Here is a 27,739-nt window from a genome sequence, read left to right as displayed (position 1 = left end):
TAGATCTCTCTCTTCCCCCTCTCCCTCTCTCTCTCTCTCCTCCCTCTCTCAAGATCTCTCTCTAGATCTCTCTCTCCTCTCTCTCTAGATCTCTCTCTCTCCTCTCTCTCTCTAGATCTCTCTCGCTCCCCTCTCTCCCTCTCTAGATCTCTCTCTCTCCTCTCTATCTAGATCTCTCTCCTCTCTCTCTAGATCTCTCTCTCCTCTCTCTCTCTAGATCTCTCTCCCTCCCCTCTCTCCCTCTCTAGATCTCTCTCTCTCCTCTCTATCTAGATCTCTCTCTCCTCTCTCTCTCTCTCCTCTCACTCTCTCTAGATCTCTCTCACTCTAGATCTCTCTCTCCTCTCTCTCTCTAGATCTCTCTCTCCTCTCTCTCTCTCTAGATCTCTCTCTCCTCTCTCACTCTAGATCTCTCTCTCCTCTCTCTCTAGATCTCTCTCTCCTCTCTCTCTCTAGATCTCTCTCTCCTCTCTCTCTCTCTAGATCTCTCTCTCCTCTCTCACTCTAGATCTCTCTCTCCTCTCTCTCTCTAGATCTCTCTCTCCTCTCTGTCTCTAGATCTCTCTCTCTCCTCTATCTAGATCTCTCTCTCCTCTCTCTCTCTAGATCTTTTTCTCTAGATCTCTCTCTCTAGATCTCTCTCTCCTCTCTCTCTCTAGATCTCTCTCTCCTCTCTCTCTCTAGATCTCTCTCTCTCCTCTCTATCTAGATCTCTCTCTCCTCTCTCTCTCTAGATCTCTCTCTCTAGATCGCTCTCTCTCCTCTCTCTCTAGATCTCTCTCTCCTCTCTCTCTCTAGATCTCTCTCTCCTCTCTCTCTGCTCCACAAAGAGCCATTTAAAAAAAGTAATACCAAAACCTCTCAAAGCGTGACTATAAACTTAGACTATAAACGTTCCTTTTATAGGCGCTCTTTTAATTTATGCAGATGTTTATATGTGTCTTGGCTGACACGTTAAAAGTGATCCCCATTTATTCCCCTCCTGGTTTATTTATTGGAAATTAGAACTCACTTTGAAGTCATAAATATAATGCAGTTGATTAGGAGTGTAAAATAGATTTGACGACAGTCCTTTTAAAGTGTCTGTATGGCATCTTTGTACTTTTATAATTAGTGTGAAATCCCCCTGCATATTCATCACCCACAATGTGCTATTCACAGTGATGTGTGTGTGACTGAGTGTCTTGGGAAGTAGGTTAAAATAGAGTAGTGAGAAGTTGTTAGATGGCTCATCGTGTTTGTGCGTGTGCATATGTGCATGTGTGCGCGTGTGCGTGTGCGTGTGTGTGTGTGTGTGTGTGTGTGTGTGAAGTGGGACCACCACGATATTGTTGATGGTTAAGAAAGATAGGGAAGATCTAGAATGGTACGCTGGGACAAACACTGGCTGAGTTGTGTTGAGTTCAGTTATCTCCAGGTGTCTACTACCATGTGTAGCATGCAGGCAGTAGGTCTCTACTAAGTATTTTTGTTTTCGTCAGTTTGGGGCTCAAAGGAATGGGGATAAATCAAACCTACTGTAGACCAATAGCCATGCCAGCCAGTAGGGTGAAACGCCCGCCAGACTGCTGTTTGAACTTTGAAGATTTGATTTTCTCTTTTTCTCAGTACCTGTAATGGCTCAGTCTGATCCCCTCGTGAGAGAATAATAACCAGCCTCTGTCTGCATGCTTTGGATATTAACCTTATTGGAAGTCACACACCTGAATTGGGATTATGGGTAATATTTGTCAGAGGTCACAATATATCATTTACAAGGCGTAAAGGCTTCATAAACCCGTAAATGGCTGACATATATGCTCCACAAATCATTTATATGCAAATGTCATACTTTCTACAGGTGATATATCTGGTCTTATAGGGACATTTTAAAACATGTCTACTCTTTATTCATGATGTCCAGCACCACGCCAACATCAACATACTGTGAAAATGGCACATTTCTGTGTAAAAAAAAGACACAGGAAGATAAGTGATTCCAGTGACATCAAACAATTAGTAGTCAATGCCTCCTCATCATTGGTTAAAATCACTGATGCTTTCCAAAATTGTGGCGTAACCCTTTTGCTGTAACATATAACCCAAGGTAAAGTGATCTCCCCTGCTCTTGTTAATGTATTAAAGTGGCTACAATATCAAATAGGCAGGAAATATTCAATCTGATCCTCTTTGCCAGCTTCCCTCCACTGTTAAGACTGTGTCGCTCTCTGTGTCTGCATCAAGCCAAGTCTTGTTACTGAGCTGCACTGTTTTCTCTCATAAACACACGTAGCACCAGTTCCAGATTACCAGGTACAATGCTTCCTCCTGTCTGCTGTTTGTGATACTAAAGACAGATCAGATGATGAATGAGATAGAGGAAGCAGCATCATGGTAGTAGAGCCAGACATCTTTATGTAGAGGGTGAGTCAAATACTAATCATAATACGATATTCTCTCCGAGTTTGTCTGTTGACTCTGCCAAGTCAAAGTCAAGCACCAGCATCTTCATTTTCATGTGATGTCTCAGGCAGGAAGTTATGTTTTTTTATGTGTTTTTCTAGTTTAAGATTCCAAAGAAAAGGAGATAGCAGTATGAATGAATAGGTCGGAGAGAATAGGAACAATGATAAGGTGGAATTCTTGTTGTTTTTTCTGTTGGTATTCTATGTGACCGGGAGAGTGACACCATTTCCAATTCTCACCCCTGCAACAGGGCGGCAGGGAAGAGGACTGACACACACACAAACACACACACTGCATTATTTGCCCAGGCCATCTGTTACCCCTAAGGTCTTGGGTGTTCATTGGGCAGGCATGCCACTCTCACAGGTCTCAGTCTGCATTACTTTTAATTGGCTGTGTGTGTGTGTGTGTGTGCGTGTGGTGACCACTGTGGACACTATTGGTGAAGGTTACCGGACTCTCATGCCAACTAGAAGCCAAGGGCGAAGGAAGGCTCAGGTCTTGACAAGCTGTGTCAATCAGCGCAGAGTGCACTAAAGTTATCTCAGGGTCGGGTTAGGGCACGCACAAACACAGCGCACACACACACACAGCGCACACACACATTGCGTTCCCACAGATTAGGTTTATAAGGGCAAAGTCATATGTCTCTATCAAGGAAGTGTTGACCCAGTTTAAGTGTTTTTCACCACTGCTTTAGTTCTCACACAGTTTACTATGAATTAACATGTTTAACTGGAATCCCAGGACATTCTCTTCACATCTCATCAATAAAATGACAAGACCTGAGAAATTACATTTTCCCCCAATATGGCACTAATGCAATTCCTCAAAATGCACAACATGTCAGCAGTAGATTACACAAAAAACCCACTAGAAAGTGACCATTCTGGATTATTTAGGACCAATGCCGATTTTTGGGTGTCAAGGAGGCTGAAGGCCACTAATACATAACAACAAAATGGCAATCATTTAATTTGAATGGTAGATGTCTTGATAAACTGGGTAAATGAAGATGGCATAGGCCTATTCACAATACAGGTGAATGCATATTCAATAGGAGTGTGTGCATGCATTGAGTTATTAGACAGAGCTGAAACTTCACTGCTTGACATGTATGGTGAAATCCTGGTTGAGAATGAAACGACTGAACAAATGAACAATGAAACAGCACAGCAAGTCAGTGAAAGAAATAGGTTTTGATTATGTTTTACTGGTAATGGGGACATACGTAAATGCCCCCCAAAAAAACTTTTGGTGAGTGTGGTGTGTCTTTGTATAACCTTTATTTAACTAGGGAAGTCAATTAAGAACAAATTCTTATTTACAATGACGGTCTACCCCGGACAACGCTGGGCCAATTGTGCGCCACCCTATGGGACGCCCAATCTTGGCCAGATGTGATACAGCCTGGATTCGACCCAGACCCTGTAGTGATGCCTCTTGCACTGAGATGCAGTGCCTTAGACTGCTGCGTCCATGTGTGTGTTAACTATTTAACTGTACTAGAATGCTTAAAAGGCCGCAAAAATGTTAAATATCAGTTATTGGTATCGTTTTTTTTTGGTAAGGAAAATAGCAGATATCGGTATTGGCCAAAAATGTCATTTCAGTGCATCACTAGTGATCACAAATGCTTATGAAACTAGTATTTTCTTCTCATTATCTTTGACTAGGATTTTGTATATTTTTTTCAGCTGTCAGGACGCATCTCTTAACAGCTCAGCTGCCAGGACGAAATTCTAAACAATTCAATTGGCTAGTTCAGCTATCTGTCAAGAAATTGCACGTTGTAACTTGATCCTACTGCTACGATGGGATAGAGCTAAACTGTAACTCCGCTCCCTTTCACATCTCCTCACATCTCTCATATCACTTACTGCTGTTTATTGCTACTATGAGAACTAGTTCAATGGCGATGGCATTTTCTTATCAAGCCATAAATGGGCATAATATCTAACAAGGAGAGCAATGGTAGGAAAAAAAGATGACACAATGATGCAAGTTCTGTCTGAATGACTCAAATCTTCCCATAGTTTGCAAAGTGAGAAGGTACACACACGTGCTGACCTACAGCTTTTTTGGTCCATAAGCATGCAGGAAGATTCTTAGGTAGCTACACCCATTGCCAACCTTTATTTAGGCATTTTAAAACAGTTCCTTCTTTCTCTATTATGACAATCATCTAATCCAACTATTAACTGTCAATTTACTGATACGATTGTGGTTGGTCAGGTCAGCACACCAGTAAATAGCTAACATTACACCGCAAGTCAGATGGCTCCTTGCCGGAAATGGTGCATGTTCAAAATGATAACCCGCTAACTATGTTGGCTATTAGCTCCTATCTGATATATTAGCACCATGTTTATCTAGCCAGCATAGTAGCTAATATAGATAGCTATCTAACGCCACAGATGAAAGGGTTAGTTCTCGTAATCTGTGCTAACAGGTCACAGGTCACTAGCTAGCTACCTAGCATATTGCATGCATGTGCGGGCACGTCAACACAAGCCTTATTATTAGTGAATTAACTAAACTAATATTTGCAACAGGAGTTGCAACAGGATTTTGGCCACTGTGTCAATTCATGCATTTCTCAATACTGCAACTTTCTGTTGGAGAATGATTTATCTTGCTGCTGCTGATTTTCCCAGTTAGACATTCCTCCGCATTGTGCAGTGCTCGTGGCTCCGGCGGTAAATTGCGGCTGGCCTAGCAGCAGTTTTGCTATGTAGAGGGACTATCCGCAAAGCCGATAAAGAAGGACCCAATATTTTGGCTCGGCCGATTATCGCTTGTTCTCTAAATAGCACATTATCCAAATAGGCTGTCGCATGGTAGCCTTTAGCCTAGAGTATTTACTTCATACAAAATCGGCATACATTCAAAGTACACGCATAATTGACACTGCCGGACTGCACACGTGACCTGAATGCAGTTAATAAACCCTACAGGAAACCATATAGCCTATAAAATAACGTATGCCTTTTGAGCTGCCATTGTGAAATTTGTGACGTCACTTGCTCTGAGACCTTGAAGTAGTAGTTCCCCTTGCTCTGCAAGGGCCGCGGCTTTTGTGGAGCGATGGGTAACGATGTTTCGCGAGGGTGACTGTTGATGTGTGCAGAAGGTCACTGGTTCGCGCCCGGGTATGGGCGAGGGGACGGTCTAAAATTATACTGTTACAGAGGCATGAGGGAAAATTCTATATTTTCCTGTCCTAAAGCCTAGGCTATTTTCCTATCCAGTCCCAATTCCGCTGAAACCCAAAATCCTGTCGTGCATGACAATTCCTCATTTTATTCTGTAATCAATAGGTTGCATTATCAAAGCATGTCTCTTGCCAATGCATGTCAAAATAGCGATATAACATTTCCCCCGCTTCTCTGCGCTGTCTCGTACTTGCTGCCCATATGAGAGCTTCGGTAGAGAATATGTGATCGATAAACGGTATGAGAGTAGATATGGATATTTTTTAAACAGGTTAAGATACCTTGATATTTAAACTATTTCCACTATTTAAACTGGTCTGCTATATGTATAACCATCAACCCGATTTTGCCAAATATAGGAGATATTCTGTCATTATTTGATGGAAGTTATTTAGCAAGTTTAGCAACTTTGGTCATTTGACTTTTGTTACTGCCGTTACAAAATGTGTATGATTCGACAACGCTATAGTCGAGGGACGCTCTGTGCATCTTGAGCGCGCTCTGTGTCGGGATAGCCTACTGCTGAAATGCACTGAATTGAGGAACATAACGTTCCAAATTGATGAATTGTCTGTTTCGCAATTCACAACAGTGTCATTGGCGATCAAAGACAGTTACTCTATCATTACTAAATATCAGTTTAATTTGCTCCGAAATCTTTACATAGTGGCACAGCACCCCTCTTATTTAGGGAGAATCCTGGCATAGTGACCATACAGAATCTTGGTTCTAAACACTTTAAATGGACTTCAGATTTTCGCGGTATTTCCCGGGACAATGTGGATAAATATGAATTATTCCCGGTATTGACATTTGGGTGATTTTCTGAAGAATATTAATCCCTACAGTTTACCTAGTTGATGTGTGATTGGAGTAACTTTTTCATATGTCACTGGTGTTCTAGAACCCGCACAAATTATTTTTCAGTTGGTTCTTTCCACTACTTGAGGCTCCATGGCAAAGGTTGTGACCTACATCAAGAATATTTTTTGTTTTCAGGGCATTGATATGATTGGCATATGCGTTTACAGTTTGAATGTGATGGTAGAGAGATAGTAGGAAATTCATGGAGAGGTGTTGGAGGAAGGCGGTGCCATGCCATGCATGATGAAGGTGTGAGAGGTGTTGGAAGAGAAAACTGTCAATCTAGAGGAGCTGTGGTCTGGAATGTCCTACATGTGGGAACACGCTACCTCTGTTATGGAAGACCCCTTAAAGGAGGCAGCTCTGCAGTGACCAGCTCAATTCACGCTAGGCTATACGACAGCAGCCTCTAATTCAACTTGAGCTAAGGCTAGCACTAATGCTAACATGCCATCCCCATGCTACGAGCCTATTTTCATTGACGAAAGTTTAAGCAGAGGCACTACGACAAGATTTAATTTGACTTAATATGTACATCAACTGTTTCAATATACATGACATGCTTGCCTTACATTTCGTTGAGGCTGGCAACGTGGCATTCTTGCTCTGCAGCTCCAATTTACCGTAAACATCACAGTAGCCATTAGCAATGCAAACTATTCAACAATGCGAGTTTATGGTAGGTAGCAAGCTAAACAAAATTATTTCTGCATTCTCCGTAGTTACATCATAATAGCTGCATTAGCTAGTTAGCCGAATGCGGATGTTTGCTAAAACTGGAACTGCTTTGAGGTCGTCCCTAAAAAAGTATAATAATGTACAATAAATTAAGACTACAGATTATTGAATGGGATAATATACACCATTTTTTGAGAATGATAATTTGAAACATACAGTTTTAATGAGTAAATGTATTTATACATGTTTTCATTTTGATAAGAGATTAAACTACAATGGATTGAAAGTTATTTGTTGATGTAAAAATCTAAATGTACCGATTTTAAGCTTGTGCCATTAGATTTGGGGTGAGGTGGGGTCACGGAAAATGTTTGGGGGAAAAAATGGGGTCTCCAGAAATTGTCTGAAAAAATGGGGTACCCACTGAAAAAGTTTGAATACCACTGCCAGGCTTAATTTTATCAATATCATAGAGCTTTTTATATGAGGTAAAAAGCTAATGTGCACACACGCACGCACGCACACACACACACACACACACACTGTGCCTTTAGGGCCCATGTCAATAAAATCAGCCAAGCAAAAAAGAAACTTAGTTTCAATCTAGTGAACTCGGAATAGCTTCCTTACGCAACTTTACAGGCCATGTTCCACTAATTTGATTGCACTGGTTAAAAAGAAACTATTTATTCTGACACGCTGGTACTTTTTAATAGTAGACTTCTTCAACCCTGCACACACACACACACACCAACACCCAACTCTGGACCCTATGTATTTTGTTTTATAAGTGAAAACATTCTCGGTATCCAGTCTGTAATTTGGTGGTTGTAGCGCAGCTTGCAGGAAATCTGTTTCCTTAAGAAAAAGAGAGCTTGTCATTAGCGTCTACTGTGGAGGGGCTCGTCTGGGCTGAGAGGAGAATGCACGTATCAAAACAGTCTTTACAGAGAGAAGACTGCCATGCGATGCGTGTTGCAACAGAACCCAGCCCTCATCACTCAGATCCAGCCTGTCTGTTTCCCTCTCTCTTTCCCAGCAGGCAGCATCTGCTCATCAGCCCATGGCTTGTCAACACTGCCTGCGGAAAAACAAGACCTGTCAGACAAACAATCTTTGCATGATTTGCAGGGTTACTTGCTTTGCGATTTGTAAGAGATTTGGCTTCTCTTTTTATTATCTGTTAGGTAAACTGTACACACAGAGCTGCGAACTGTACAGACACACAGAGACATCTCTTGTTGCGTTGAATGGGGATGGTACTTTCTGAACCCTTTGAAAAATGTCAAGCCAGAAGCTGCCTCATCACCACATTTTTTATCTGCCCCTATTGATGCTCATATCGCCACTGGTTTTACTTATGTCAACTGACCAAACCATCCTCCTCACCCTCCATCCCATTTGCCTCATCCCTTCATCCCATCATCCTCACCTTCCATCCCCTCCTCGTCCTCCTGATCCCTGGCACCTCTATTTTCACTGCTGTCACGATGGCTGTGATTTTTCAGATTTTTCCTCCGCCTTGTTTAAGGGAGCTCTGACTCTATCCCGTCTCTCTCTGTGTGTGATTTTCCGTTAGGTCTGAGCTCGCACATTCCCCAAGCTGACATTCCAGAGATGGGAAGTCATTGGAGGAGATGTGCCAGTGTTGCGAGGTGTTTGTGTTACAAGGGGCCTGAGTGGCCTGCCACGTAGTAATGACGGTTTGTGTTTTAGGCAAAATATAGCAGAACCAGCAGTGGAGAAAAATACCAAAAAACACATTTCTCATTCTGTCTAGTAGAGGTGAAATACAGACGTGAAGAAAGATGATGTGTTTGGATTTTGAGTAGCGTGTGTGGTTGTATGTGAGCGTGAGAAGAGAGGGGGAAGTCCCTCCACATTTCACCATCCCAAGGCCGGGTAAGTCACTGTTGGTAAGTCACCTATGGTTTCATGATACAGATGTTTTCATTTAAAGTAACGAAGGCACAACGTTATCCTCGCAAGGCAAATATAATCTGGTAATCAAATGTTGGGTTTAGAAAACAAGTGGGAGGCTATGATTCAACAGGTTATAAAACATCCCCCACTGTTTCCATGGTGATAGTTGCCAGAAGATCTCTTTGTGTCTTAAAGGATTATGATGGGATACAGGTGAGCAGATGGTGGCAGTGAGATATCAGTACAAGAATGCATCCAAAATGGCACCCTATTCCCTACATAGTAGTGCTTTACTTTTGACCAGATAATAGGATGCCATTTCAGATACAGCCTCAGTCTCTCCTGCTCTGCAGTCTGACACGTCTCTCTTTCTCTCACTCTCTCTCCTGCAGCTCTGATAGAGAATGTCCACTCCTCCGACAGGCACGAGGTTGGCGAGGGCAAGGCCAGCGAGCTGTCATTATGGAGACCCCCACTCAACACCATCACCGTTTCCAAGAAACGCAACTGGCTCCAGCAGAGCTCTGGGAGGCCGCATCACACCACCCAGGATGACTCCCAGTGCATTCTGGGAGCAGAGGAGGACAATGGACATGGACATACACCCCGACCCCCTCCTAGCCCCTCCCCGGAGTACCTAAAACCCCCCGGACCGCCGCCCTCCCGGCCCCTCCGCCTGCACCTAGCCCAGGTGAGCATGTGCCACGCCCGCGTTGGACCCCAGCCCAGGTGTGTGGACCCGGCCGAGGAGAATGATGCGGATGACGAGGGGGAGATCTGGTACAACCCCATACCTGAGGATGAAGAACCAGAGCTACCTCACATTTACAGACCCACCGCCATCCCCCAGGTCAGACTGATGGTCCCTACACGGCCCCAGGAGCCCCAAGCCACCCAGATCCAGAGGAGGCCCAGCCGGGAAGGGGTGGCCGGGCGGACCCTGGAAGGCTGCAGCCCTGACCTGGAGGGTGTGGTGGAGAGCCTGTGTGGCGGAGGTGGAGGTGGAGAGGGGAGTCAGCAGGGGAATGCTGTACATTCCATGGAGCCGTCGGTACAGCTGCACAGACAGATGCTGCACACATGCAAACCTCAGGAGGAGGGGCCAGCCAGTTCCAGCAGAGCCACAGCTGCAGGTAAATAACCTCTAGAACTACGTCTATCCATCTCCCTTCTCCTAGTCTTACACTCTTTCTAATCTACTCTCACTCACTCTCTCCTTTTCTTTTCTTTTACTATCCCTTTCTCCTCTTTCTCTGTACTCACCTCTTTCCCTTCCTCAACTTAGTGCCGGCGGCTGTCTGTCTGTCTCTCAGTCAATCAGTCTTTCAATCAGTCTTGAGACACCACGCACACACACATACCTCTCCTCTCTCTAATCATATCTCTACATAGTGGTGTCAGTCATTAGGTTAGCTAAACCCAGCCAGACATTAGTTAACCAGGTGGAATTAGTTGGCATTCCTGAAGGGAATAAATAATTTTTTATTTGTGATTGAAGCTCATTCCCGGGATTAAGCAACGCTGTAGACTAGGGCTGTCCGAGTTAACCAATTTACTGAAGTTCACTTTTTGTAATTTCAGTGCACAATTTGTTTATTTATTGCGATTAATTGCAATGTCTGAAAGCATTCAAAATACACTGGGTGTGTGTGGGTGGGTGGCAGGCCTGGAATTTTGTGATTTTAGTGGTAAGGCCATTTGGCCTTAAGAGGTTCCCAATCTACCAGGGTACCAAGGCCATCTGCTAGGGCACCAAGGCCATCTGCTAGGGCACCAAGGCCAACTGCTAGGGCACCAAGGCCATCTGCCAGGGCACCAAGGCCATTAACCAAAATAGCCAATTAAAGTGCTTTGAAAACAGAAAAACAGTAGCCATTCTTTAAAAAAAAACACATCTATGTAAATGTACATAAATAATTAGCCTACAGTACATCTAAAGTGTGCCCCCCTCATGTCAGCACCAGACCGATGCTGACATGAGGGAGGCGCCAGAAAATGTAGCCACACTTTAATGAGACTTTAAATTACATGTACTGTATATACACTGCTCCAAAAAAATAAAGGGAACACTAAAATAACACATCCTAGATCTGAATGAATGAAATATTCTTATTAAATACTTTTTTCTTTACATAGTTGAATGTGCTGACAACAAAATCACACAAAAATTATCAATGGAAATCAAATTTATCAACCCATGGAGGTCTGGATTTGGAGTCACACTCAAAATTAAAGTGGAAAACCACACTACAGGCTGATCCAACTTTGATGTAATGTCCTTAAAACAAGTCAAAATGAAGCTCAGTAGTGTGTGTGTGGCCTCCACGTGCCTATATGACCTCCCTACAACACCTGGGCATGCTCCTGATGAGGTGGCAGATGGTCTCCTGAGGGATCTCCTCCCAGACCTGGACTAAAGCATCCGCCAACTCCTGGACATTCTGTGGTGCAACGTGGCGTTGGTGGATGGAGCGAGACCTGATGTCCCAGATGTGCTCAATTGGATTCAGGTCTGGGGAACGGGCGGGCTAGTCCATAGCATCAATGCCTTCCTCTTGCAGGAACTGCTGACACGCTCCAGCCACATGAGGTCTAGCATTGTCTTGCATTAGGAGGAACCCAGGGCCAACCGCACCAGCATATGGTCTCACAAGGGGTCTGAGGATCTCATCTCGGTACCTAATGGCAGTCAGGCTACCTCTGGCGAGCACATGGAGGGCTGTGCGGCCCCCCAAAGAAATGCCACCCCACATCATGACTGACCCACCGCCAAACCGGTCATGCTGGAGGATGTTGCAGACAGCAGAACGTTCTCAACGGCGTCTCCAGACTCTGTCACGTCTGTCACATATGCTCAGTGTGAACCTGCTTTAATCTGTGAAGAGCACAGGGCGCCAGTGGCGAATTTGCCAATCTTGGTGTTCTCTGGCAAATGCCAGAGAACACCAAGTCTGTTTCTGAGTCTGTTTCTGACCGTTTGAGCAGACACATGCACATTTGTGGCCTGCTGGAGGTCATTTTGCAGGGCTCTGGCAGTGCTCCTCCTGCTCCTCCTTGCACAAAGGCGGAGGTAGCGGTCCTGCTGCTGGGTTGTTGCCCTCCTATGGCCTCCTCCACGTCTCCTGATGTACTGGCCTGTCTCCTGGTAGCGCCTCCATGCTCTGGACACTACGCTGACAGACACAGCAAACCTTCTTGCCACAGCTCACATTGATGTGTCATCCTGGATGAGCTGCACTACCTGAGCCACTTGTGTGGGTTGTAGACTCCGTCTCATGCTACCACTAGAGTGAAAGCACCGCCAGCATTCAAAAGTGACCAAAACATCAGCCAGGAAGCATAGGAACTGAGAAGTGGTCCGTGCTCACCACCTGCAGAACCACTCCTTTATTGGGGGTGTCTTGCTAATTGCCTATATTTTCCAACTGTTGTCTATTCCATTTGCACAACAGCATGTGAAATTTATTGTCAATCAGTGTTTCTTCCTAAGTGGGCAGTTTGATTTCAAAGAAGTGTGATTGACTTGGAGTTACATTGTGTTGTTGAAGTGTTCCCTTTATTTTTTTGAGCAGTGTATATAGGCTAAACACCAGTTATGTTTGTCAAATATAATCTAGGATAATTTTTAATAAAGGCTTGATTCTGTCGACATACAGTGCATTCGGAAAGTATTTAGACCCCTTGATTTTTTCCACATTTTGTTATGTTACAGCCTTATTCTAAAATAGATTATAAAATGATTCCTCATCAATCTACACACAATGCCCCATAATGATGAAGCAAAAACAGGCTTTTAGAATTTGTTGCTGTCCCGTTTTTTTCCTCCATTTTATGAGGCATGTCTTACCATGTTCCGACCATAGGAATGTTAAGGGGATTATTTTATAAACACTTCCTCATATGTCATTGAAACCAGTATTTCTTTCATGTTGTCAACTTTCTTTCATTGTCCAGCAGCCAAAGGCACAATCCTAGTCATATTACCAACCCATGCTAGTTTTTGAGTTTTGTCCCGAAGCCGCTCCTGCGTTGTCTTGGCTGTGTGCTTCGGTCGATGTCCTGTTGAAATAGTTTATCAACATTTTAAGCTTAAACCTTCTGATCTGTTGCATCAACCTCATTGCTTTTAAAATTGTTTCTTTTATGTGCAGGGGTTGTATTAATTTGGGATCTATCGCGTCCCAGAACTGTCCCAGAGTATGTTTAGAATATTTTTTTCTCGCACAGAAGGACAAGCTGACCAATAGAATATGTCAATGTTTGTACATTGACATAGACTAGTGCTTTTGCTGTTCGTTATTCTTCTTGTTGGCTGACGAAAAGTAAATGTGGACAATAACATCTTCAATATGCGCCTCGGATTTGGATAAGAAGGATGCGCACCTTTGCATCCCCGGTGTGTCTTCACTTGTAACCTACTTCTGAGTGGGGATGCCTGTGAGAAGGACCCGATCATGTGACGGGCATTGGCTAATAAGAATTTAGATGTTTGAGAGACCCATGTGAGTGAGAGGTGCTTCGGAGCATGGCGATTGGCAGCCGGGAGAAAGGAAAGGAATTATTATATTCAGCCCAAGGGCACAACAGCCACTTTGGCCACAAGACATGAATTATTTTAGGCTTCATTGCTGGGAAATTTGAGGCCTGGTGTGTGTGTGTGTTTCAGTGTTGAGACTGCGCGGCACGATTTTAGCTATTATGTAGGGTGTCCAATCAAAAATGCATATTGTGACCAACTTCTTATCTCTATCATAATCTGTCCAAACTGTTGTGAAGTTTTTACCCTTGTAGCATGGGCCAGAATTAGGGTGACTAAATCAATGGAGGAAAGAGACAAAAGTGGTAAAAAAAATCAGGAGAATTGCTTTGCGTCAGTAAGGCTGGATTCTGTACAATAATTAAATCTACATGGCTACCTGACAGGCTCATCTTTCTTCTCGAATCCTCAGGACATAAAACAATATAGAGGTAAGAGGGATATCGATTTAGAGACATGACATGTAGTATTTTCATATTTTAGTATACGTTTAATTTGACATTTCTGTTCTTTTTCGAAGATTGAAAAACCCCACTGAACGATTCAGAACATAAAAAATTATATTTGTCTTCACATAAGGATTTAAAATTTCATCACCAAAGTGCATTTCACCCACTCTGGGCAGAGAGGGTGTACCCCCTATATTGTGATGACATTCCCTACACAACTCTCTTAGTACGTTGTATTTTAAATTTTTTGACTTCTTCTTTTGACTGCTCTGATGTGGCAACACGGTTGTTTGGACATTTTGACAAATCTTGAAGTGAACCCATAATTATGACTTTTAACTACTGTCTTCTATGGCACGCAAAAGAGCTTTCTGGTTGTTGAACACAAAGTGAAGCTGAATAGCAAGGATATACTTATCCCTTCCGCATAATTGGCAGCAGCCATAGCAACAGAAGTTCTTTATGAAAGTCATAATAAGCCTAACATGTGTACTGGTGTTGCTCACTTCACTTTGACTAAATGTATTAGTGAAAAGAGCAAACTACCAGATATCTATTGGTAATACTAGTTGGTTAGAAGTTTTAAAAGTATTAAAACACTTTTTACATTTGTCTGAGTGAACAACAGCAAATGTTTTGGAACCTCCTTCATCCTACATCTCCAGTCTTGTCTTGGGGACATTCCCTCCAAAACAATGTGTTCTGAGGGGACATTCTCTCTCTGAACCTTTTTTGTGAGAGTGAGTGACATAACACAAGCGTGATTGACAGGTAGCGGCCAACAGCTAGAGCTCGGCCAATGGGTAACAACAAAGCCCCGGCTCACAGTGACATCACATGCTGAGTGGCCAAAGTCTCAGTCATGAAAGACTTTACATGCAGGATCAGGATTAGCCTTAGGCCAGGGCCTGAGTGGGGTCTCAGTGTTCCAGCACATTAATGCTGGAATAGCCACAGACACTGATTATAACCAATTAAAACTAAGCTATTTTCTGCTCTTGTCATTTGATATGGTACAGTGTGAAATTCCAGATATTTCCCAGTCTTTCATGGTTAAACGATGAAAGGGGAAAGCACGTAGAAAGACTCCTCTGTGTAGAGAGAAGTTGCATGATTATTATGTTGGTTTATCAATCTGTTCTTATTCTGTGAACTGTGTTTGAATTATGTGTGATTGATCTGTGACTGAGACAGAAAGGCATTTACAGGAACTTGTGTCATAAATTAGTCAGTATGTTGTTGTGTTGTGTGGAATGTGGAGTCCTTGTGATAGTGTAGGTCGCCTAGTTATATGGGAGATGTGCTGCTTGCTGTGTTCTGTGTTGTGCAGGGTGGGGAGTGTTCAGTGAGTGTTTTGTATTCCAGTGTTCCACTCCGGAACTCCCTGCTCGTTGTTGACTTTGCGGTCGGCTCCTGTGGGTTAGCCGACGCCACTCCACACTTCAACCCGTGTCTCAACAAAAAAGAACCTACCGCATTACGTGTCCTCAAAGAGAAAGTGTGTGTGTGTGTGTTACTACGTTGTGTGTGTGCCAGCTAGGCACCCAGTGAGAGGTGATGTTACCTATTTATCCGTCAGTCACAGTGGTTGTGAACGGTGGTGAGCCCTATAATAATAATAATGATGATGATGACGATGATGATGTATGTGTCCAGGTCTCTGTAATGTGGTAAAAATACTCCCATAATCCTTTGGGATGTAACAGGAGCTGAGTGCTACGTCTAAATGAGACGCTGTCACGGCAGGAAGTGGCAGGGTGACAGGCCGTGTTTTGGGTTTGCAGGAGGACAATGTATCAGACATGTCCCTGACTTAACCCTTGTGTATTCTTAACATTCTGTATACTCCCCTTGACCTAAGGGTCAAAAATGCCCCGCCTTCACTAAACCCCTAAAATAAAGCAGCTTAATTTAATTTTAAACCCCAAATGTATTTTGCATGAAGAAACAACCTGCCATTCATCACAAACTTTGTGTATATCTGGGTTTTCCCTCTTCACAATGCAGAAAGACTGCATTTAATCAGTGGACACCACTCATTTTTATTACAACACACCTGTCATAATTGTTTTCTTTACTTAAGTAGAGGTTTATTATTATTTTTGCTAAAGATACTGTATAGGTGTAAACATATTTGTTTTAACAAGAGATAGCACTTGTATAGCCTAAGAAAGTATAGCCTAAGAAAGTATCAGAAATGTGCAGAAAGTAGTTTTGAATGCATTTTATTGAAGGGAAGCAATAACAGTCTTGAACTTTTTTGGCAACATAGTGATATATTCTTATATACTGTACAATGAGGAATTCAACTACAAAATACTAGTTGTCTCCCATTTTTTGAGCCATTGCCCCCACCCACAAGGTGTATAAACATCAACAATAAATATGAATAAAATAAGATAATAGATACAAAACAAAAACGTGAAGAACATAAATCAGTCAATTCTAATTAGCACATGTAGGACAGTGTGCAAGTGTGTGTGCATGGACTTTTCAGATGCATTTCTCACATGTGCAGCACATAGTATTTGTTTTACAGTCCTTTGGGGGGCAGAATTGGCATCTCCTCCTCTTGCCTGCCCCAGCTGCAGCCTCAGGTGGATCAGGACAAGATTCAGCCCCCTGAACAGCTTTCACAAGCGCTGCAGAGGCTGCTGTGCGGGGAGGCGCTCACTTCTTTAAATGTGTGGGGTTACAAGTGCCTTTCCCAGCTGCTCCAGGAACCCCCTCCTCTTGTTCCGCTTATCAGGCAACCAGGTAGGGTCGATCTTGTTCCATATCACAAAGGCATTGTATGAGGACACATCAATGATGTTATGGAAGATGACCAGGGGCCAGCGGGCAGTCATCCTCCTGCAGCTGTAAGTCCCAATCACATTGTCAACGTTGTCCACGCCTCACGTTGTCCACGCCTGTGGTTGTAGTCCAGGATGATGGCTGGCTTCCTGTCCTCACGATCACTGATCTCAGCCGTTTTGTGCAGTGTGCTCAGGAGGACCACATTCTTGTTCCTCTTTGGAAGGTAAGAAACTAGAGTGGTGGTGGGGGTGAAGGCAAACTTTGATGAGAAGGCCTCTCTCCCTCTTGTTGCAAGGAGTGCAGGGGGGGAGCTCAGGCTTGTTCTTTCTAACTGTGCCAACCATGGTGATCTTCCTCTTCAGGAGGTGCTGGCTGAGTTCATAAGAGGTGAAGAAATTGTCACATGTGACATTGTGCTCCCTTAGTCCATCTGGTTCTTCACCGGGCCTCCACTGGTCGGCTTCCCTGTGTAGACTTGCATCTTCCAAACGTAGCTGGATTGTGCATCACAGACCACCCATATCTTAATGCCATACTTTGCTGGCTTGCTGGGCATATACTGCCGGAAAGGACAGCGACCTTTTGACAAAAGAGATTACTATCAGTAAATAGTATCAGTGTCACAGAAAACAATCACATAAATCACTGATATTACAGCAATACATAATAAAATGAACAGTGACAATCACTTACATTACAGATATGAAAATAAAAATGTACCTCTGAATGGAACTAGTTGCTCAACACTGTTACTTCAGGGTCGTAGAGGTACGGCTCCACCCACTTCTCCCAGACCTCTCTTGTCAAATCGTAGCATTCTTGAGAAAGTGTGAAAGACTTTCAGTGGCATTGTGGCACAGAAAATCGACCTTCCACTCCCTGCATCTCAGAGACTACATGTAGCCTCGCCTCGGGACCTATACACACCCGCTAAGATTGTCTCCATATTTACGGAAACCCTCCAAGTTTGTCATCTCCAGGATTCTTTTTTTCTATGACTGGTGTGATGAACATGTAGAATGTTGAGGTGATGTCCTAGGCATGGGCAACTGCATGTCTTGTGGGTCATGGGGTCATGCTTATGACTTTTTGTGCTGCCATCCTGCCCTGGTTGTCATATGGTGACAAGGACCATGTTATTTTGCTGTTCTTTGACAAAAATGTCTCTCTTTCAGCTTGGGGGATTTCTTCTTCATCTGAAGATGATGCATCGTGCTCTGGGTTGTATTATTCCCCCATCTTCTTCTTCAGATACCTCCTCTTCTAAATCATTGTTCTCTTGTTCCCCCTGGACATCTGAAAAAATCTGAGCCACGACCTGTTGTGCACTGAGAATCATGGCTTCAGTTTAGAGAGAACTGGGGGGACTGTCATCTCCAGCACCTTTATAGCCTCTGACTACATTCCCCATTAGTAAACAATGCTTTCAAGAAATGTTTATTTTGTCTGAAATTTAGTTAATTTTGTCTGTGAACTTGAGTCATGTGTGGGGTCGAGGAGAGGAGATGCTGCACATGCACAAAAAAGTTGTAGTTTTGTCTGTGTTCATCAGTAGCACGTATAATCTCAATTTCTCATTGTGTGTGTGTGTGTGTGTGTGTGTGTGTGTGTGTGTGTGTGTGTGTGTGTGTGTGTGTGTGTGTGTGTCTTTGTGGTTTTTGTGGTGTGTAAATTATTTTATAACTGCTGGGTCAAAAATGACCCTAAGACAATCTTTGTACCCTGGTGGTGTACAGCTTTCATGGAAATATGAACAAAGGCGATGTTTCACTTTTTCTAATGTTGGGGTCACTCTAGGAAAAGTAATCCAATTTCAAGCTGAAAAAAGATCATTTAGAGGTTTTTCTCTGCTGTTAAACATAGTGGGGGGTCATTTTTGACCCTTAAGACAACACAGTTAAGCAGGGTGTACTATTAGCTGGTTGGTGGGGTTATTGGGAGGGGAGGTAAGGTTGAGAACTTAAGTTTAATGGACAAATGTCTGCTGTGCTGTGTGATTTGGCCTTCTAGTCGTGAGTGACTGACTGACTGACTGGTCATGGAATTGTTTCACCCCTCTCCCCACAGGGAGTAATTGAGACCTGTCACTCAATCTGCTTTCCACAGACTACAGGGAGGAACAGACATGGGGGTAGTATGGTCACTGCTTTCAGTAATGCCATATTGTCTACATGCAGCCTGTAAAAGAAGGCCCTAGATTAGAATAAAAGGGGATAGTAGAATGGAGAGGGGAACTATAGTGTCCTACTCCTTTTTCAGGTTTTTGTGATGCCTACATCCTATCACCCTCCTCCTCTTCTCTTCTCCTTTATAAAGTCTCAATCCCCTCTTCACTACGAGCCAAACCCGCTAGCACAGAGGGCTACTTTATTACAAGTGGCTAAAAATGGATAACACTTTGTTACTGGCTTTGAATAATAAGAGTGTCTGTTGAATAATAATTAATTTATGCACGTTAGATTAGAATGACCCAGTCCAACACTAGACCTTCTATCTCTGTCTGTCTGTCTGTCCGGCTGGTTGGTTGGTTCTTTTTCCTAACCGGATACACCCTAGACTCCTCATAGGGCTGTCATTGACTGCTCCTTTGTCTGGCTGAATGCTGTGTTTGTATGGAGGATAATGACGGATGGACTATAGAGAGCATGTAGAGGCAGGTGTGTGTTCCCATAGCGCCTGGACAGGAAATCTGGAAGTTGGGCCGTTGGGGTCAAATGTGGTCAGAGCTATTTTTATGGTTGTTTGGATCGGATCAGCCTGCGAAAGTGAAGCGCTGCAGTAAATGAAGGATCACTTCATTAATTTTGACTCTGGGGATCACAAGAGTGAAAATACACACACACACACACACAGACACACAGACACACACACACACACACACACACACACACACACACACACACACACACACACACACACACACACACACACACACACACACAACAACACACTGTTGTTGGAGATACAGAGGATCTCTGGGCTGAGTTGGAATGCCTGTGGCAGTAGCCTTAGTCTACATAGAGAGCAAGACAGACTGCGTTGGCAGGTAGCCATGTTGTTGTGCTATTGGGAGTATAGAAAGTATAGGGCCTGCCATGCCTGACTATGGGTGCATCCCAAATGGCACCCTGTTTCCTATTTAGTACACTATAAAGGCCATAGGGTACTGGTCAAAAGTAGTGCAGTAGTGCACTGTAGGGAATAGGGGACGTATACTATATTTGGTCACCATTGTAATGAAACACCTCCCGTGGCTGCTGTGGCCTCTGAAAGGATTCCAGCACTGAATGATTTAGGCCCCAAGGAGAGGAGAGCCACCAATACAGTGTCTCTGTCTGTGTCCCAAATTGCAGCCTATTCCCTATACAGTGCACTACTTTGATCAGAGTCCTATGGGCCCTGGTCAAAAGCAGTGCACTAGAGAATAGGGTGCCAGAGAACAGTGCACTAGAGAACTCTCTTTCCTTCTCTGTTTGTGTCTGTAATGAGTGTGTGAGTTTGCAAGGGAGAGGGCAGTTTTTCACTTTAAAATGTATGCCCCCAAAAAAACAATGATTGCAAAGTTAAATGGATATTTTGGGATTTTGGCAATGAAAGCCATTATCTACTTCCCCAGAGTCAGATTAATCCGTGGATACCATTTTTATGTCTCTGCGTGCAGTTTGAAGGAAGTTGCTAACTAGCGTTAGCGCAATTGCGGGCTAGCACTAGCGCAGTTAGCATTGGCTCGTAAAACTACCTCTAACTTCTTTCAAACTGGATACAGAGACATAGAAATGGTATCCATGTAGCAACAGTCATCAAAATTGTTAAAATGTTTTAAAAACAATTGTAATAAATGCAACAGTTGGACAATATATGAAGATACTGTCGTTCTGTCCCTGAACAAGATAGTTAACCCACTGTTCCTAGGCCGTCATTGCAAATAAGAATTTGTTCATAACTGACTTGCCTAGTTAAATAAAGGTTAAATAAAAAACTAAACAATGAAATCCATCAGATATTGACAGAATTATAGCATATTCAACATTTTACTGGCATGGATAGATAATAAATGTTCAGGAATTTTGTTGGGAATTCAGGTATTCAATATAATGTCAAATATCACTTTTTCTTCTTAGAATGCACTCATATTTACATTTTCTAATGCTATCAGGTATTTTTTATATATATTTTGTGTTAAAATAAAGTAATATGTGCAGCATTTGCATAAATTCACTGGGTGTATTTGCATGTATTAACACATTAACATAAAGGGGTGGAACAGGGCTGCAACACCAACAATGTGCTGTCTGCATTGCCCCACACACACACACACAGTCTCTCTTTATGCCCACACATATACACACACACACACACACACACACACACACACACACACACATACACACACTCCTTCCACACACATACACATACATTTACTCTCTCGCTTAGCACCTGTCTGGGCCCAGAATTTTTTTAAAGGCAATCAAGGGCCATAAATTCCTTTTCTTTGTTAGAGGGGTGTCAGTGACAGTCTGCCCGGGGTGGGCCTTGGGGGTCATAAGGGAGTGGGGGGTGTATGGGGGCGACACTGGTCACCCAGCTCCGGTTCCAACGTGCGGAATGCTACCCTTTGCCCTTTGACCCTATGAACATCCCCCGTGGGTTAAGTATCAAACAGTTCCCCTGATCCTCAGGTAGAGGGTGTCGAGTGTCTGTCCCTCTCTTTCTCTATGACGTTGCTGTAGATGTTGCCACAGGGTAAATGGCTACAGAATAGTGAGGGAACTATGGAGAACAGCACAGTAGTCATTGGTAATGTTATTCTACTTGGTAAATGTTATATCCACCAGATTTAACACAGTTGGCTGTTGTTGTGGATGAGGGTTCTGTTCATACCATTAGATTTAGGATGATTGCCAAATACATTTCCACATCATGTACTCATCTGAAAACGGACATACATTTGCTTTACAAGTAATTTACCTTTATTATAGGAGATTTTGAAAGTTGATTGGTCAAAAATGGGTTCCAGTGGTTTCAGTTCCTTCTGAAGGCATGTGAGTTTGGCCAAACCTAAACCTCAGTATCTGGGACCCACCGTAGATGTTGTTTGGCACTTCTTCCAGAGGTATTTTGCACCTTTGGTCCGGCTCTCTCCTCCTTTCCCCCTCTGTGTGCTGGTATTTGTTATTGTCAGGAACCACTAGCTAACAGGGATTTATATTCAGCAGCCTAAAGGAAAGAGAATGGAGGCTAAACATGGTTTATTATGGAATGTCAGATAACACCCCCTTTCACTGGCCAGGCCTCTGATTCGCAGTACAAGGAGTGCCTTTGTCCCCCCCATACCCCCTTCTCCCCCCCTCTCGTCTTCTCTCTGCCCCACTTCTCTTCTCTCTGCCCCACTCAACCCACTCTGCCCTACTGCTGCCTCCATCTTACCCCTTCGCTACACCCTCCGACACCTCCTCTACCCCCTCCCGGCCTCCCTCTTACCCCCTTGCTACACCCTCCGACACCTCCTCTACCCCCTCCCTGCCTCCCTCTTACCCCCTTGCTACACCCTCCGACACCTCCTCTACCCCCTCCCTGCCTTCCTCTTACCCCTCTCTCCAGAATAGCACAGCAGGCCCCTCTGAAAATAGAGCAGGGGATGTTGGCAGGTCATGCTACCCTCTTCTGTGCTCTCTCTCTCTTTCTCTTTGCTTTCTTTTTCTCTTCCTCTCACTCTTTAACTCTCTTTCCCTCTATCTCTCTTTCTTCTACTTTCTCTTTCCTCTCTTTTCCTCTCCTTCTCCCCCTTTCCCTCTCCTTTGCTCTCTTCACAATGAATAGCCAACATAATCACTGTTTGAAAACAGAAAACTGAAAATGATACGCAAGTGATAACTGTAAAGAGAGAATAAGCACATTGTAGTGTGTTTTGGAGTTATTTAATGTCTTAAATTCAACTGTGTGGTTTTTTCCCTGAATTCTGATTGGCTGAAAGTCATGGTATATCAGACCGAATACCACGGGTATAACAAAAGTTTTAGTTTTACTGATCTAATTACATTGGTAACCAGTTTATAATAGCAATAAGGCTCCTCTGGGGTTTGTGATATGTGGCCAATATACTCAGCGTTATGTCGTACATAAGAACAGCCCTTAGCCATGGTATATTGGCCATATACCACACCTTCTCTGGCCTTATTGTTGAAATATTCAACTGTGACAGAATTGTGCTCAAAAAGTAACTGAATGTTGAAGAAATTAAATCTAGTTTTTGTTGTACTAGTTACTGACTTATTGTCTTGGAAGGCCATGAATGTAGATACTACTAGTACTGCAGTGCACCAAATCATAAAGTTCTCTTAAAATGGTGGTGATGCAGACTGGTTCTGTACAATATATAAATGAGTTACCTCAGCCATGTTACATGTTTTGGACATTCTGTCCCTTGAAGCTGGTGGTATTTCCCTGTGATGTGTGAAAAGGGGAGAGGATAGAAAAAGGGAAAGGTTAGCAAAAGAGGAAATCCTATTAGGAAAGGGAAAAGTGCTCTTCTCTGTTTGAAACGGGCTCAAGAATCCCATCGGGGGACCAGCGGGACACTTCAGTTATCTAAACTGTAGCTGGCCTGAGGCTGGAGGGTGAGGGCTGTCCTGTCCATGTCCTCTCTGTCCACCGCTCCTGGTGCTGGCTCGCTGCTGGGGCAGGCCAGATGGATTTGGTTAACCTGACAAACTTCTACTGAAACAAACTAATAGAATAGTTTGTCGCAAGAGGGGTGGGTTGTTGTTGTAGAAACAGAGTATGGCTGGATGGATGGATGGATCATGGAAGCAGGCAGAGCCACTGAAGGACAGTGCCTTGGGGGAAAGATTCTGAGAAGGAGCTCCCAAATTCAGTCCCACTTCATAGGCTTTCTTTCGACTAGACTCTCACTCTGGCCCCAGGCTACTGGTTCAGAGGCTTTCGACTCTCACTCTAGACATAAGACTACTGGTTAGGAGCTTCTCTCCAGGCTCTAACATTCCTGAGTGTAATTTAGGCAACTTGTAGATGCATACCATTGAATGGATGTGTTAGTAATGGGTTCTCCCTTCAGTAACGTTAGCCCTGAGCCCTGAAGCAGAAGTGTCTAATTCCTCTTTGTGTAACAATTTGCTTCAGAGACCTGGCTCGCTCACACCTTTGCTAATAAGATCTACCGTAATCTAGAATTTACCTAGCATTTCATTTAGTTAACCACATCACAGGAGTTCATTCTTAGTTAACAACTGACCTATTTTTTCAATGGTGAAGTTTGTTACGGTCTGGTCTTCAATGCAAGCTGTTGCTGATGGTGTAAAGCAATTGAATTTAGTCCCATATTAGTCTCATGTCAACCCCTGTCTAACTGTCAGCCGTCTAAAAACTATGACATATACATAACTAAATTTAGATTTGTCTAGCCTTCAACAAATCTTCCCAGTGCCCTTCTTTAGTATCTAAATGTTGAGTGTTGTGTCTATCTTCGTGTATTTTCTCTGGTGACCTCTGTGAGTTTCAACATGGTCTCTCTCTCTCTCTCTTTCTCTCTCTCTCTCTCTGTCTGTCCTTGTTGTTCTCACTGCAGCAGAAGGCCCTGACCTGGCCACCCCCGGCTTCTCGCCTCCCTCCAGCCCCAACCCTGCTAAGAAGGGAAGCTCCCTCAACTGGTCATTCCCGGACAAGATCAAGTCCCCGCGCACCGTCAGGAAACTCTCCATGAAGATGAAGAAGCTTCCGGAACTCAGCCGCAAGCTCAGCGTCAAAGGGATCCCTAGCAACAACAACAACACCAGCGGTAACGGAGCCAGCGTGAGCAGCCAATCAGAGACAAGGACCCAGTGTCCCAAAACCAATAGTGGGTCAGAACCAGGCTCAGCTCCTCCCAGGTTGTCCCCAGGGGGCGGGCAGGGGGCGGCCGCCAGCCAAAATGTGATCTCGAGATATCACTTGGACAGCAGTGTGTCGACACAGCAAAGTTACAGCAAGAAGAAGAGCAGCGGGACCTCCATGTCGGCTAGCAAGGGGGGCTACCTCAGTGACGGGGACTCCCCAGAACTGGTGGCCAAGTCTGGGAAGCACAGGTCCTCAGAGGGCAAGGGAGGCAAGGGGAAGGAGAAAGAGAAAGACCCAGCCACTGGAGGAGGAGAGAGAACAGGAGCTGGAGGAGTAACAGGAGGAGGTGGCAGCTCCAAGCTGCACGGCACAGAACTAGACATTGACGCGTTCCGTCACTACGCCTTCACAGAACAGCCCAAGTGCACCCAGTACATCTCAGGCCTGATGAGCCTGCACTTCTACGGCGCCGAGGACCTCAAGCCGCCACGTGTCGACTCCCGGGACGTCTACTGCGCCATCCAGGTGGACTCGGTCAACAAGGCGCGCACTGCCCTGCTCACCTGCCGGACCACCTTCCTAGACATGGACCACACCTTCAACATCGAGCTGGAGAACGCCCAGCACCTGAAGCTAGTGGTGTTCAGCTGGGACCCCACACCCAAGAAGAACCGGGTGTGCTGTCATGGCACTGTGGTGCTACCGGCTCTCTTCAGGGTGACCAGGAGTCATCAGCTGGCCGTGAAGCTGGAGCCACGAGGCCTGATCTACGTGAAGCTGAACCTGATGGAGCAGTGGCAGAACTCCCTGGACGGAGGCTACGATGGGGAACGGGAGCGACAGATGTTTGGGGTGGAGGCCTGGAGGGTTGTGGAGAGAGAGAACTCAGGACTCATGGTGCCCCTGCTCATCGAAAAGTGCATCACGGAAATTGAGAAGAGAGGCTGCCAGGTGAGTTCAGCTCATGAGAGTTCATGTTTAATGTTTGTTTGGCAGATTTAGCGGATTCATCTCTATGGTGGTAGACTTGTGTGAATTTGATGAAATGTCATATTCTTAAAAAATGTAGTTATTGTAGTTATACAGTACTAGCTGTATGTTGCAGAAAACCATGTGAAAGTTATTAGTTTGACATGATACTTGAAACTAGCTAACTTAACATACTGGATAGACTTGCTGAAATCAGACATAATGCCCTCTACCTCCTCCAACTCCTCTTCTTCTTCAAAGGAGAGAGACTCCAGCTTTGGTTTATTTTAATTAGTTGAGACTCTGCCCAGCAGTAAAATTGTCTGGCTACAGCCAGGGGGAGGGGGGGTGCCCTGAGAGGCTACGCCTTGGTGGGGGGGCAACCTCCTTGGGTCTTTCGCCATTACTTTCTCCGGTCCTCTCCACAGCTAATCTATCAAATGGGGGAGTACAAAGAAAACAAGTGGCCTGAGGTAAGGTCTGGCCAATGTGCTAATGGTTTTAGCCACTGGCCAAGTACATTTATTAGTTGCGTTTTCTTTGTACTCCTCCATTTCTCTCTCTCTCCCCTCTCTCTCCCCCCTCTCTCTATTTCTCAATTTCTCTCTCCCTTTCTCTGTTGATTCAAGAGACAAACATAACTCACAGACTTGGTAGAGTTTGTGTGGGGGAGATGATTATCACTAGATGCATAGATGCAGTTTGGAGCCATCTTTACCTGGGTCCCCCAGGGGCCCCGTTTGAGAGGGGTTAGGGGGATCTACATCAGATTACACAGGAATGTATAGGACGTGTCACAGAGGCATGCAGAGAGAGCCAGACACACAGCATAGCATGTCTTTAGAAATAATTATGCGTATCCCTAGATGGAGACTACTCTCATTTCAGTGTCTCCATAAATGCATGGCCTTTGGGGCTGTAAAGCCTTTAAGGTACTGGATGAATGTGGCTATTCTGAAACAACTGCTGATTGGTGTCCCAGAAGCGAGTTATGTGTGTGGGGTTGCTGTAAGGCGTGTTTTTGTATTTGTAAGAGACAGATGCCCTTTCAGAAAATGTATCTGTCTGATATAGTCTTGTGTGGTTCAGTTGGTAGAGCATGAGGCTTGAGGAGAAAATGAAAGTATGAAATGAATGCACTCACTACTGCAAGTTGCTCTGTGTAAGAGTGCCTACTAAGTGATGAAAATGACATATGTTGAGACAAATAACTATCTGATATCAGCTCCACTAGTTCTATTATCTTTAGTAAAAAGTCAGTGAATTTTAGTGCATTGTTTTCCTAGAAGGGGGTCAGAAGTTTGTGAATGGTGCAGGTGCATCCATCTATTTGCTATCTGTCAAGATCGCCTAATCCCATCCCTACTGATTGGCTTAGTTAGGGGTCCAACAAGCCTGTGTGTGTGGCTGGGTGTGTGGGTGGGTGGGGGTGCATGGGTGCCTGCCTGTCCTCATGCTCGCTCATTCAGGAAGTCTCTGACTCACCACAGGAAACCATTCTGCTGTTTTTAATTAAGGCAAGGACAGACCATTGTTTCCTATTGGTGTATGTGTGTTGCTCAGCAGCAGATAAGGCCAAGGCCTCTTCACCATCAGCTGTCACACTACTGCCTGTCTGTGTGCTCTCTGCTCTCTCCTCTCAGAGCTGCTACTCACCCTAAACTAAAGAAAGAGCTTTTTCTCAATAGGCTTGTTGTTCATTGTGCCCAGTGACTTCTGTTTACTCTTGCACTAAGCTAAATCCCTGCCTAATCTGTCCATTTTTTACCCTCTCGTGTGAGTGAGTGGGGTTTAGAAATGTTAGACAGAACAGAGAGCTCTCAGTCACAAACAGTTTGGCTAGTGGTCTGTGTAGACATTAGTGGCTGTAGTCTGGAGGCCTGTTAAAAGTCATAGATAACCAGCTATGTACCAAGCTAGGGTCTGGAGCCTAGAGGCCTGTAAAAAATATATGGTGCATTCGGAAAGTATTCAGACCCCTTTACTTTTTCCACATTTTGTTACGTTACAGCCTTATTCTAAAATTG

At 44.2% G+C, this 27,739-nt stretch overlaps 1 protein-coding gene and 1 long non-coding RNA gene across 3 annotated transcripts in view; one reads left to right on the top strand and one right to left on the bottom strand.

Moving 5' to 3' along the window:
* Positions 1-27,739, top strand: part of syde2 (synapse defective 1, Rho GTPase, homolog 2 (C. elegans)) — an 84,438-nt gene that overhangs the window by 8,882 nt on the left and 47,817 nt on the right. For both annotated transcript variants that reach the window (XM_021604584.2, XM_021604586.2), the window contains exons 2-3: positions 9,518-10,258; positions 24,496-25,694. In XM_021604584.2, the coding sequence (XP_021460259.2) occupies positions 9,518-10,258; positions 24,496-25,694 (1,940 nt within the window). The remainder of the gene's footprint in view (positions 1-9,517; positions 10,259-24,495; positions 25,695-27,739) is intronic.
* LOC118964675 overlaps positions 21,263-27,739 on the bottom strand; it is a 34,686-nt gene continuing 28,209 nt past the window's right edge. The window contains exons 2-3 of the long non-coding RNA XR_005051881.1: positions 23,300-23,354; positions 21,263-22,127 (exon numbers count right to left, since the gene is read on the bottom strand). This is a non-coding gene — a long non-coding RNA (uncharacterized LOC118964675). The remainder of the gene's footprint in view (positions 22,128-23,299; positions 23,355-27,739) is intronic.

Source organism: Oncorhynchus mykiss, chromosome 5, assembly GCF_013265735.2.
Source record: "Oncorhynchus mykiss isolate Arlee chromosome 5, USDA_OmykA_1.1, whole genome shotgun sequence".
In the NCBI taxonomy this organism is placed as follows: Eukaryota; Metazoa; Chordata; class Actinopteri; order Salmoniformes; family Salmonidae; genus Oncorhynchus; species Oncorhynchus mykiss.
Note: the sequence above shows the minus strand (reverse complement) of the source record. Positions and strands in the feature narration are given on the sequence as shown.